Genomic DNA, 12,841 nt, shown 5'->3' on the forward strand with positions numbered 1-12,841 from the left:
AGATCACAGCTGCTAGATTTCCTCAGGTAGCGCACCATGCAAGCCACTTTATTATCTTTAGTCAGACAGTGAAGATAAAGAGGATTCATTTATTTGCAAGTGGACACTACCAAGTAGTATTTAAAACAATGTTAAGGGAGATTACAAAAAGATAAAACATGCTTACAACGTCGTCAGCGTCAACAAATTTATGAAAAAATACTAATTAGGCCTAGTAAGTTATTTAAATAAAATAGTACTATTAATAGTTTTTTGTAGTATTAACTATATAACATAAATAAACTGTAGTAAATACGGTAGTACTTTCATTTTTAAGATGGTAATTTAAAAAACACATTTCTAGGAAAAACATAGTTTTCATCTCGTGGGTACACGTCAATTATTTACTTTTATGTTTATTACAGATAAACAATAACGTAAAGTTCTTTAACTTACTTTCATTATATTTAGCCATACGATGTAAATTATAATACCAGAAATCGTCAAATCGTCGGATCCACAAGGAAACGTGTCAGTCAGAAGAACTTCCGTTATTTTATCACCTCAGCAGAAAGCTTAAGGGTTTGAAATATCGTTATTTGCCGTCTCAGATAAATTTATGGCAGGATGGGCAGAGGTGACATGTAAATTATAAATGTTTCCCGTCATGTTCAATACTGTAATGAATTTACTGGCGATGTCTTTATCGTGGCGAATTCATGAAGTGCTGATGACACGCAGCAGAGCTCGCGCTCTTCACGTTATTGATGCGCGCGCTTGACAGCTAATTTAAAGCGCGCCGAACGCCTCAGAAATACGGAGCAAGATATCCTGATTTTACAATACAATAACCGAAATGGTTATTTAATTCAATACTGTCATTATCATCCTCTTTAAAAAATACTATACTTTAGTATTTATTGTAGTTAAATTCCTTTTTGAATACCACAGTAAATGAATTACATTATTTACTACATTTTATCAATTCACTATAGCTAATACTACAGAAAACAAAGTGTAATTACTATAATACACTACAGTAATGTTTCATGCAGTTGTAGTAGGCCTAAGCATTAGTTTTTAATAATTGTATCAGACATCCATACTGAATTGTTTGGTCTAAATTTTAACAATATTAAAATGATAAGAGTACATATACAGCTCAGATCTGATACTTTACTAAAAGCATTTTGAAGTAGTACTGATGAAATATTTAAAGTGAAACTCTGAAAAAGACAACATTTATTAAACCTTTAAACAAGGATATTTTACAGAGCTGGATGTGACCAAAAGAAAGAGATTCACACAAGATTGAGAGGATCCACTTATTTGAGGTAACGTAAAAATCAGCACATCAGATGTACAAGTGAGACATTTATCCAAAACCCATCATTTCAAGAGGCACCCAAATCAAACACCCATTCAATAAATTCCCCCAACGGGATGCGGATTCACTCCGTCATACATCTGTCTAGCATACGGTCATATCAGACAGACAAACTGATTTTTTCTGCCTCCCCTCTCTTTATTTCTGTCTTTTCATGTGACGATTAGATCTCTCTGCCAATTTACAGTTCATCTAGGTTTGGTCTGTCTGATAGGTCAGAGGAGGTGGTATAATGGAATAGGATGTCAAGGGTGGTCTGTGTCATGGTGCGGGTTTGGTCTTGAGAATAGAGGGAGGTGGGAAGCAGGTGGTATTGAAGGGTCATTGTGCTGAATATATTAACAGTGTCAGGGACTGGTCATCAAGAGCAAACAACAGATGACCTACAACCACAACCTCATCCTCCGACCATAGCAGGCAATCACTTAAGAGAGACCCAAAACCCTCTCTCCCGTTTCCAAAACGTCCAACTGAGTTTATAAAGTCATCCGTGTCAGGGTTTCTTCACCTTCTTGATAGAAGAAGAGCTGGATGCAGATTCTCTCCGTTTGCGCTGTGTAAAGTTAACACACATCTGTACTTAAGTATTTATACCATTTACAAACTCTGATATTAGTTTTAAAAAGTCACTTGCTTTTAATCAGGAACCGTATCAAGTTATGAAATAAGAAGTGCTCTTTGGATAACTCACCGAATTTGGAGTAAGCGGAGCTCCAACCACATCAATAAACTGCTCTTTGGGTTCAGTTTTGATGTCATCGGCACCTGGCCACAATTGAGTGTCAGGAGCGCCACTGCTCTCGCTCTGTGGTGTACCGGCGCCCCCTGCTTTTAGCAGAGCATCATAGCGGTGCCGCAACATCTGCTGTTCGTACTCGCAGTTACTGTAGGCTTGCTTTAGCTCGTACACCAGAACCAGGTCACTGCGAAGTTCATTAAACATCTGCACAATATCCTCTGTTGGCATGGGGTTAAGGTCTGTAGTTTAAATAAGAGGGAGAACATGTTATGAGACTGTTCAATACAAAGTGTTTATAGTTACAACCAAATCCATATTTTGTTTAAAAATGTTTTGAAAGCTTTAGCCAAGAAACTATGGTATATTTCAGATGGGACTTAAAGGATTAGTCAATTTTCTTAAAAAAAAATCCAGATAATTTACTCACCACCATGTCATCCAAAATGTTGATGTCTTTCTCTGTTCAGTCAAGAAGAAATTATGTTTTTTGAGGAAAACATTCCAGGATTTTTCTCATTTTAATGGACTTAAATGGACCCCAACACTTAACAGTTTTAATGCAGTTTAAAATTGCAGTTTCAAAGGTCTTCTTTCAAAGGGAAGAAGAGAAGTTGTGGTTTTTAAAGTGCATATTTTTTATTTTTCTTGCCAAAAATGACAATCGTTTGGCTAGATAAGACCCTTATGCCTCGTTTGAGATCATTTAGAGTCCTTTGAAACTGCAATATTAAACTGCATTAAAACTGTTAAGTGTTGGGGTCCATTAAAGTCCATTAAAATGAGACAAATCCTGAAATGTTTTCCTCAAATAATTTCTTCTCGACTGAAGAAAGAAAGACATCAACAGTTTGAATGACATGGTGGTGAGTAAATTATCTGGATTTTTTTTAGAAAATGGACTAATCCTTTAACATATATTAGTGCCATCATTTTATGTCAAGATGCACACCAGTATTGTTTTTGTAAGGTTTGTTTGTAAAAACTACATAAATGTACTAATATAAGGCGGCAGGAAACCACCCTTAGTTATAAATGCTCATATTAGTAATATAAATAAAAAAAACTTCTCACCAACTCCTTGCTCAGTCAGAATCTGTTCAATTGCTTTTATTTTCTTTTGTCCAACCGAACTGGGCAGCTTCATCTAGGGACACACAAATGTCTTCTTTAGCAAAATCAACAACTAGAAATAAACTTGTGGTAAACTTAAGTTGTGTTTGTGTGCTCAGGCTGAGAAAGTTAAAGAGTACATTTTCGGTACAAATAGGCCAGTTTGAATTCCATGAGGTGCTCGAAATTCTAGATGGAACATTAACACCTTTAATCTCAGATGGCTACACGGTAGAAAAAAGTGGAAGAAATGGAATTAAAATGGGGTCATCTTTCATTCATAATACCCCTGAAATGCACTTCAGAGAGGGCAGATCAAAACATGTTTATGCACCCAAGGCTGACTAACAGATGACCGGCCATATTCGAGTCATACACTACCTCGGTACGCTCCTTAATGTGTTTTACATAGAGCGACCTCCCTTCATTACTCTTAAAGAGGAATGCCTTCCTGTGGGTAGATTAGTCTACCTATGACTGTGTAAATCAATCACCTCTGCCTAATGAGAGGGAAGTTAAACGCCAAGCTCCTGCAGCGTAGAGGGATGCATCATAATATTCAGCAAAGGTAATATATTAAGAAATAGATCATGGGTCAGTTTCGTTGAAGCGTGTAAGTTTATCTTACTCTTTGGCTCCGTAGTGAAACACCAGCTGATTTGAAGTCTGGGAACTTGATGCCGGCGGTTTCAGGAACAATCTGAATTTGGATAGATGAGAGGGTATTAGAAGGAAGCGCTACAATGCTTACATCATTTAACATGGAGTTCATAGTTTAAATGCAACAATCAGTTTCACCTAAAGAATTGTACATAAAAGAATCAGTAATACAGCATAACCTGGCTATTACAGACATTTTTCGCAGTTATCATTACCATTTTCTCTGTGTCTCGTTTTTGTGGTAACTTTTTCTTAGTGGCTTTGCGTTCAGCTCTACGCATCTCTGTGGTTGTGTCAGCAGCTGTGATGAGCTTCTGAAGGTCCTGGGCCTTCTTCTCACGCTCCTTCTTGCGGTTCTCGATCTTCCTCAATTCCTGGATCAGGTATTCCTCTTCTGCCACCTACAGGAAGGAAAATGACAAACGCTTAAATGCATTACTGTTATGATGATTATTTTTTGAAACATGCTAAGCAACTGTTGTCTGGGTTTTAGATATCATCTGACCTGCTCAGGTGTGCGGTTGAACAGTCTGTCCAGCTGCTCTTTCCTGCGTCTCTCATGGCCTGCGTCAAATATGTAGACCTTCGGCTCTGTCCCTGTACCTGCCCGAACCTTTGATAACTTCCCGCAAATGTTATGATAACGTTCCTTGAGATCCTCTACAGATCGTTTCTATAAAAATGAAACATACATTTATAGCCCAGATCAGCCTAGATAGCAACCATAAAATAAAAACAAATTTAAACCAATGCATCACAGAAATATGCGACCATGGACCACAAAATCAGTCATAAGGGTCAATTTTGTGAAATTGAGATTTATACATCCTCTCAAAGTTGCATAATTTAGCTTTCCATTAATGGATAGTTTGCGGGGATAAGACAATATTTGGCAGAGAAAAAAATATATAAATAAAAAAATCTGAATATTGAGAAAATCGCCTTTAAAGTTGTCCAAATGAAGTCCTTAGCTACACATATTACTAATGATAATTTTTTTACATATTTACAGTAGGAAATGTAGAAAATATCCTCATGGACTATAATCTTTACATAATATCCTAATGATTTTTGGAATAAAAGACAAATTGTATTGACCCATACAATGTATTCTTGGCTGTTGCTACAAATATACCTGTGCGACTTATGACTGTTTTGTGGTCCAGGGTCACATATAGCATTTTTAAGCACTGCATTTTCATTAAAAGGGATTTACTCTGTATTGTTGGTGATCGTAGCGATCATGAATAACAATAAATCGTAGGTCGAAACGTTTGCAGAGGTCAAACAGATGATCCGTTTCGGCTTTCGTCCATCCATCATCATGGAGATACAATTGATATTCCTGCTCCGAGTACACAGGCACCTGCACAGTCTTAGAACAGGAAAGACATTTTAAATGAAATGTAAGAACAAGAACAGACCATTATAATATTTTTATCTTCTATAATTCTCTTGACCTTGCTCCTCTCCCCTTACCTTATTAAAGCGGGCAAATGGGTAGTCCTTTCCCTCCTCCGCTGCACGTCTCCAATGATGGAAAATGGCTCCATCTTTTCTGGCTGGATTACTAAATGGCATCCACTTCCAAGGCCGCACCTTCTTACAGCCCAATTTTGCTTTGACAGTACGGTAGCCCTGTGTGGTATCACTCGGCAAGAGCGGAGGGGCATCCCTACTAAAAATAGGAAACCATATCACAGTAAATCATCTTTAAATGTAAGAGTTGATGCCTCCACAAATGCAAAACAGTATATAATACACTCCATTGCATCAAAAAGCAACAGCCCCTCAAGCTATACATGGGAATCATAAACTTTGAAAAGCAGTGCATGTAAATGTTCACAAAAGCATAAAAGCAGTGATGTACAAAGCGGTAAAACTTACTTTTTGTCTGAATAGAGTAAAGCATAAACTTCTCTGTGCATTCCTTCTGGTCTTTTGAATGTCAAAGTCTCTGTCACTTTCTTGGCCTTTTTCTGAAAACAGAAAATAAACAAAACATATTGGTTAAACAAAACCAAAGTGCACTTAAGACCTATAAACATAAAAACAATTTGAACAAGAAGTTGGATAGTGTAAGTTACCTTGTCTGAGTTGATGATGTCTTTTTTACTGATGGGTCCAGAATCATTGTCACCTCCCGTCAGCTCCAAAATATCCCTCACATCAGCACCGGTCGCCATGGTGAGCGCTTTAATTAATGGATAAAACTAAATAATAAAAAAGAGATGAACAAATATTACACGGATGAGACGATGCATGTATTAATCTTGCTTTACTTAAAAAATAAATAAATAAATGAGTATCGTCTTTGTTGTCAGATGTACTAACTTACATTCTAGTGCTTCATTCAACATTTATAATAGCATCAAACACAGTTTGCATGGTATTTAAAAAGTTTGAGGGTAAATAAATGATCGCCAACATATGTAATAACAGTAGGAAATTAAGGATTTTGTTAAGAAAGCTATTAAACAATATGGTAATTTTAACGTTAGTTAGCACGAGCGCGAAGTCACTCGTCTTCAATGAGCTTAGAAACTGATAAAACGGAATCGTTTTGAGTTTGAACTGTACTTCAGAACTCTACTTACAAAATGTAAGGGTAAAATATTTGTTCTTACCTGAAATGATAAGCCAGCTGTTTATCTAAATGTACGTGCTAGTCTATAATACGGTACATTAGCTATAATGCTAACATTCATATCGCACATAGGAGGTCTCTTCTTTGATGGCTTGCTACTGCACGCATCTTGAGCGCAACTGTGCATGATCGCCATCTAACGGCAAAAAGGAAACAGTGCATCTAAACAACTGCGGCCACAAGTTTCACACTACAACAGAAGTGAGTAAACAAATTACTTTTCTACAAAAGTACATTTAATGTTATGAAATAATTCAGATAAACTTGCATGCATTGTAAAAAACCATCCCAGCCAATGCAGAAGACCAACAAGATGAACATTCTGATATTTTTATTTATTTAATTTATATAGCACTTATAACCAAAGTAGCCTACTTAATTTCAAAATTAAACAGACGCACACACAATACAAACCAAAAAGCCAATTAAAAATAATCTTATACAACCATAAACACAAGAAAAATACTCAATTGATTTTTTTTAATTAAAAATATGCTCTAAAATGCTGGGTTGTTCAACCTATGGTTTGATCAAATATGGACACCCCCAGCTGCTGGTTTTAACCTAAAATGCTGGGTTATATATATATATATATATATATATATATATATATATATATATATATATATATATATATATATATATATATATATATATATATATATATATATATATATCACAGAAATGTAGTCCCTTGACAGAGCAGTGTTTTTATTAACATTTGAAAAATTACTAACAGTAATAACACATTCTACATATGGCTTGATATATTTTTATTGTCTTATAACTGTATCACACATATATGAGAGGTGATGGACAATGTTATTGAGTCTTTTCAATACATTCAGTTAAATAATCAAATAAATGTGCATTATCACTATATGTAAAATTCACATCCCATAAACATATTACTAACTATTGTGTATATAGCCATGCTAATGTAATACAGTATTGTTATTATTGTCACTATTTGAATGATTACACTGCAATAATGACAGTCATGTATAACTACATAATGAAACATGTTACATTTAAGAAAAAAATAAAGCAGTGTTCAACATAATCTTTTTTCCATGTCGGAGAGCAGCACAAAAATAAACTGAACTCTGATTTAGAAAGCACACAACTACACAAAAAGCATTTTCACAGTTTCACACCTAATTTGAAACACCCTAATATGTTCTTAAAGGGGACATATCATGAAAATCTGACTTTTTCCATGTTTAAGTGCTATAATTGGGTCCCCAGTGCTTCTATCAACCTAGAAAATGTGTAAAAGATCAACCCAGTAGCTTAGTTTTGGTAAACCATTCTCTGCAAGCATGTGAAAAAATAGATCATTGAAATTTGTGATGTCAGAAGGGGATAATACCTGCACTATCCAACCACAGCACTGCCATTTAGTGCAGAGATCAGCTCATTTGCGGCACATGTTTGCTCACATCTAAAAGTGGCAATTTTAACATGTTATAATTAATTATCTATTGGTATTTTGACCAAAAAAACAACTTGATGGGTGTACTCTGGGGACACCAAAGATCTATTTGACATCTTGTGAAATGTCCCCTTTAACATTCATCTGCACTATGAAAGTGGGAGTTTAATTTTTGTGCGGACGTGGTCTCGCTTGACCTCTCTTTCCCTGAGATAGGCCTTCAGCTTGTCTGTTGAGAAGCAGACCACAGATGTGCCATGTTTGGGGGAAGGAAGCTCTCCGTGTATCCAGGGGTTTTGGAGGCACTCTGCAGCTGTTGGTCTTGCCCTGGTGAAACATGGAGCCACCAAATACTTGGTAAAATATTAATATTTTACTAATACTATTAAGCCTATTATTTTCACTGGATTACATGTTTACTTTGCTGGAATTTGGATGTAAGCATTTTTGACAACAGTTTTACCAGGCTTTGTTGCTCATTGTGTTCTTCATGAAGTTGGTGGCCCCCTCTGACAGGCCTGGATAGCACCGACTCAACTGGATCTTTCCTTTTTTAATGTTGCGATCCCTTTCCCAATTTAAATCAGCATGGAAGGGGTTGTCTGCACTCAACCTATGGGAGAAACGATGTTATTGTAAGGAACACAAAAACAAAAAAGCACTGATTCTAGTATTATGACTTAACTTTCAGTTGCTTGTTAAGCTATATTATAAAATATAATTTTTTAGGCACACTACTCCTTGAACACTTTGATCGCTATTCAATATTGAACTAAATGTTGAACAAAATTCAACATGAACTTGCATTATAAAAGCCAAAACACCAATAGCCCAGATATCAGTCTCCGGTCCAACACCTTGTCCTTCCAAGATCTCTGGAGCTTTAGGAAGAACAATATACCCTAAACAAACAGAACATTTAAATGTTTTTAATAAGATATTAGAAGGAGTCCCATGCATAATGGACATTAAATGATTAATGACGAAGCATCAGTTTTTAGCTGCGATACCTTTGTTATCTGTCATTTCTTTTATGTGCTCAATATTCAGCGCCTGTCCTCGAATGAATTGTTGAGCGGAACCCAAATCCACAATCTTCACATTTCGTCCCGACACCAACATGTTGTCTGACTTGAGATCCAGGTGTACAATGCGACGACTGTGCAGATAATCCACAGCGCTGAGAATCTGCTCTAGCAGGTCAGTCACATTCAATTCTCCATACAGGTCCCTAAAAACAAGAATACATGCACTACAGTTTTCATGCCTTTCAATTGCTTATCACCTGCATCCATGTATATGGTATGGTTTTAAATGTTACATAATAAATCTGTCACTACTTCAATAGTAGTATTAATACTTTCACCTTTCGGCAAGGTTATAAAGAAGCTCTCGTCCCGAGCACAGTTCCTCTATAAGCACCAGGCAGGTAGGGGTAAGAACGGCCGAATGCAGCTGAACAAGATGCGGGTGGCTTAGCCGGCGAAGCAGCTGATATTCCCTTAAAACCAGTTGCCTCTGCTCTGCTCTGTAGGGTGTCATCTTGGCAGCAAACATCTGGGAGCTGCGGCTGTCCTCACATTGAGTTACAATGCTAAAACGGCCTCTGTCAAATAAGACACAAAATACTTGCCATTCTGTACGCATTACTCTGGAGAAATTTTGAGGTTAAACAAATAGTTCGATTTGGGTTTTAAACTATTAATTTAAAGGGACACTCCACTTTTTTTGAAAATAGGCTAATTTTTCAGCTCCCTAGAGTTAAACATTTGATTTTTACAATTTTGGAATCCATTCAGACGATCTCCGGGTCTGGTGCTACCACTTTTAGCATAGCTTAGCATTATCCATTGATTCTGATTAGACCATTAGCATCGCCTTAAAATAACCAAATAGTTTCAAAATTATTCTTTCTTAAATCTTGGCTCTTCTGTAAACTGGAAACTTATTAAGAGGAATATTTTTGGGTGCTGCGTAATATCATTACGCCTCCTGCAGCCATGTTAAGGCAGCAAAGTCCTTGATTATTACGCCAGAATGAGAGTAGTGATTGGAGAAACGAAGCTTTTCGAAGCTTTGAATCAATTGAACCAATTGCTTTGTAAATTGATTCAATTTTCCGATGCGTTCGAAACACCATACACACTGGCGACACCTGCTGGTCAAAATATTATAAAAGCAGCAAGATCTGTCCAAACATTTTTCACTTTTTACAAAATAATAGCAAGATTGTTCTAAAAATATGTTTTTAAGAAAATACATTTTTTTATTTAATTAAGACATAATTAAAAGTGTATTCTGTGTTTTTAGTTTTATTTTTGTCAAACAAATAATTTAAACGAACTCCCTTTTTAATTATGCACATTTTTTGTCATTAAATCTGTCTGTAAACAAAACGTAGACAAAATGGTAGTGTTATTAGTCAGAAGAATCGAATGATTTATAAACTTTTACAATAAAACTAAACCGAGTTCACCTACACTGGTCATTTGTGATCAACTCCCCCTAGTGGTGAATCATCGGATTTTCGAAACGTTTCGAAACAGTTATGCCGTAATGAAGCCTCGTTTGCTAAAATCACGTGACTTTGGCCAGTTTGAAACAAGCTCCGAACCAATGATTCGAAACAAAAGATACGTAAATGTTTCAAAGCCTCATGAAGCGTGCTTCGAAATCACCCATCACTAAATGAGAGTATAGTTCCTAGTCATATCGGCCTAGAAAATCGCAACTTAAAATTTTCTGTCGGTCTTAGTATACTATGTCACTACAGAAAAGTCAAGTTTTAAATAGGAAAAATATCAAAACTCTTTGGTTATTTTTGAGCGCGATGCTAATGGTCTAATCAGATTCCATGGATTATGCTAAGCTATGCTAACAGTGGTACCCAGAGATCTCCAGAATGGATTCCAAAGCAATAAAAAGTATAAAAGTGTGTTACTGTGTAAATAAAAATACAGTATGTAACAGTACAGCACCTGTTGATTTCCGAAAGAAAGCTGTAAGACTTTTCTGTGCCAAAACCTCCAGGTACAGTGATTTTTGACCCTAAGGATCCCATCTGTATGAGAGGAATATGCGAGTCTGAAAAAACAATGATGGTTGCAGTTGAGCAATACCTGTATATTAAGAAGAGCTATGTAATAAGACGGTCTTATCAGATGCACATGCATTGTTGCGGTGAACTTTTTGTCAAAATTTATCAGTCTGGCTAGTGGCTAAACTGATCTCTGAAACAAATACCTTGTTGAAAATAAAATAATTTGGTTTGCTAAAGATGAGGGGAGACGACGAGCATGGATCACAACTGTGTGGAGAGGTTAGGCAGCCAGGCAAGAATTCAAAGACCTGTAGCTAACATGTATAAATTCAGTTTACACAATAACGTAAGCTCAGTGTAATAGTTATTTTTCCTTGTTATTACAAATAAACTACTGTAAAAGGACTCAGTAGTTATTGATTGTCTGCCGGAAGTTGCATTTAGTCCACAAAAGCTGTATGTTTATGTTGTGGATGCTGAAACCATCTATAAGTTTATATAAATATTTCTCATATTTCTATACCTTCATAAGGGGTGGCCATAAACGCTGGGGGGGAAGGATCACTAAAAGGGGCCAACCCCGTCTTTGTGATACAGGACACTCTGAAAACATATCCTGGTCCTTTTGGAAGGGCATTAGCTGTATAACAACTTTCTGTAACATTCTCAGACAAGTTTCTCCACTCCCCACCTAAGGTAAAGCAGAAACGTTAATGAGACACTACGGAGAAAAGCATGCAGCAACGAAATAAACATAGTTGAATGTATCTTTATTTGAATCTTTTCATCAATGTGGTATGAAATCTTACCATTTGCACTATACTGAATGCAATATGTCATGAGTTCATTGGACGGCACTGGTTTCCAGAAAACAAGAGCTCCTCCTCCTGCTAGCTGAACGACATCTGGCCTAGACAGTCTGGCTGGACTTTCTGGAAGAACAATTTAGTGGGTTAAATGTGACCCTAGCCCTTTTCACACAGAGATTATGGAAAATACATGGATAATGTATTTGGAATTTGTCCGGGATCGTTTGATTTTGGTTCATTTACACTGCCAATGATTTTCTGGAATCTGTGCATGCATTTACACATGAGATCCCGTAAAGACATGTGACGTATTTTTTAAAGGAACAAGACGACTTTTTGGGACTTTAGCTTATTTACTGTATCCCCCAGAGTTAGGTAAGTCCACACATACCCTTTTCATCTCTGTAAATCTGTCTGACGCACTCACCACTAGCCTAGCACAAAGACTGGAAGTAAATGGCTCCAGCTAGCATACTGCTCTCAGTAGGTGACAAAATAATGCCAACATTTTCCTATTTATGTTGTGATTTGTATAGTATATGTATACTGTTAAAAGATGGCTGTGTCTCATATGACCTTGTTATTTGTACACTGTGACTATACATCACAGCGATAACGCTGGTAGTGGCGATTCTCTCAGACCAATCAGTGATCTACAGTGTTTTCGTGTCACGTTTTGGTATCAGCTCGAGTTGCTTGGAACCATGATCGAGGTGGTACTAAAAAAAGTATTGAGTACTATGTACTGCACCCAATGGAAAAGACCCCAAAAGTAAGCTGACCCGACCCAAACCGTGGGGTACTATGCAATGGAAAAGCGCCATTAGTGAGGAATGAACAATTATGACCAAAGCTGCCGTACAAATCTAATACTGTACCTTTGGTTTTCTTAAACAGTGGCACTTTTAGGCTGAACAATTTGGACTTTTTCTGAGGACTTTCAGGTGAGGTGGTAGTTGGTGTTGTGGCAAGACTGGAAGTCATTTGCATTCCAGGAGAGGTGTTCTTCACAATTGGTCCTGTAAGCAAAGGTTT

General features: G+C 36.7%; 2 protein-coding genes across 2 annotated transcripts in view; both read right to left on the minus strand.

Annotated features, from left to right (window-relative positions):
• Positions 1-1,203: 1,203 nt before the first annotated feature.
• Positions 1,204-6,655, minus strand: dmap1 (DNA methyltransferase 1 associated protein 1). The gene is made up of 11 exons (XM_065246709.1): positions 6,503-6,655; positions 5,963-6,088; positions 5,763-5,854; positions 5,355-5,553; positions 5,092-5,250; positions 4,381-4,548; positions 4,091-4,276; positions 3,844-3,915; positions 3,177-3,249; positions 2,058-2,344; positions 1,204-1,919 (listed from the first exon to the last, which is right to left on the minus strand). Exons 2-11 carry the CDS (start codon positions 6,059-6,061, stop codon positions 1,860-1,862), a joined length of 1,395 nt encoding a protein of 464 aa, XP_065102781.1. The 5' UTR covers positions 6,062-6,088; positions 6,503-6,655; the 3' UTR covers positions 1,204-1,859.
• A 514-nt stretch (positions 6,656-7,169) lies between these two features.
• obscna (obscurin, cytoskeletal calmodulin and titin-interacting RhoGEF a) overlaps positions 7,170-12,841 on the minus strand; it is a 52,099-nt gene continuing 46,427 nt past the window's right edge. The window contains exons 75-83 of the mRNA XM_065246712.2: positions 12,685-12,825; positions 11,807-11,929; positions 11,521-11,688; positions 10,936-11,041; positions 9,324-9,563; positions 8,968-9,188; positions 8,763-8,859; positions 8,421-8,570; positions 7,170-8,284 (exon numbers count right to left, since the gene is read on the minus strand). Of these exons, the coding sequence (XP_065102784.2) occupies positions 8,107-8,284; positions 8,421-8,570; positions 8,763-8,859; positions 8,968-9,188; positions 9,324-9,563; positions 10,936-11,041; positions 11,521-11,688; positions 11,807-11,929; positions 12,685-12,825 (1,424 nt within the window). The 3' untranslated portion in view covers positions 7,170-8,106. The remainder of the gene's footprint in view (positions 8,285-8,420; positions 8,571-8,762; positions 8,860-8,967; positions 9,189-9,323; positions 9,564-10,935; positions 11,042-11,520; positions 11,689-11,806; positions 11,930-12,684; positions 12,826-12,841) is intronic.

The sequence above is a fragment of the Paramisgurnus dabryanus genome, chromosome 11 (genome assembly GCF_030506205.2).
Source record: "Paramisgurnus dabryanus chromosome 11, PD_genome_1.1, whole genome shotgun sequence".
NCBI classification, from domain to species: domain Eukaryota; kingdom Metazoa; phylum Chordata; class Actinopteri; order Cypriniformes; family Cobitidae; genus Paramisgurnus; species Paramisgurnus dabryanus.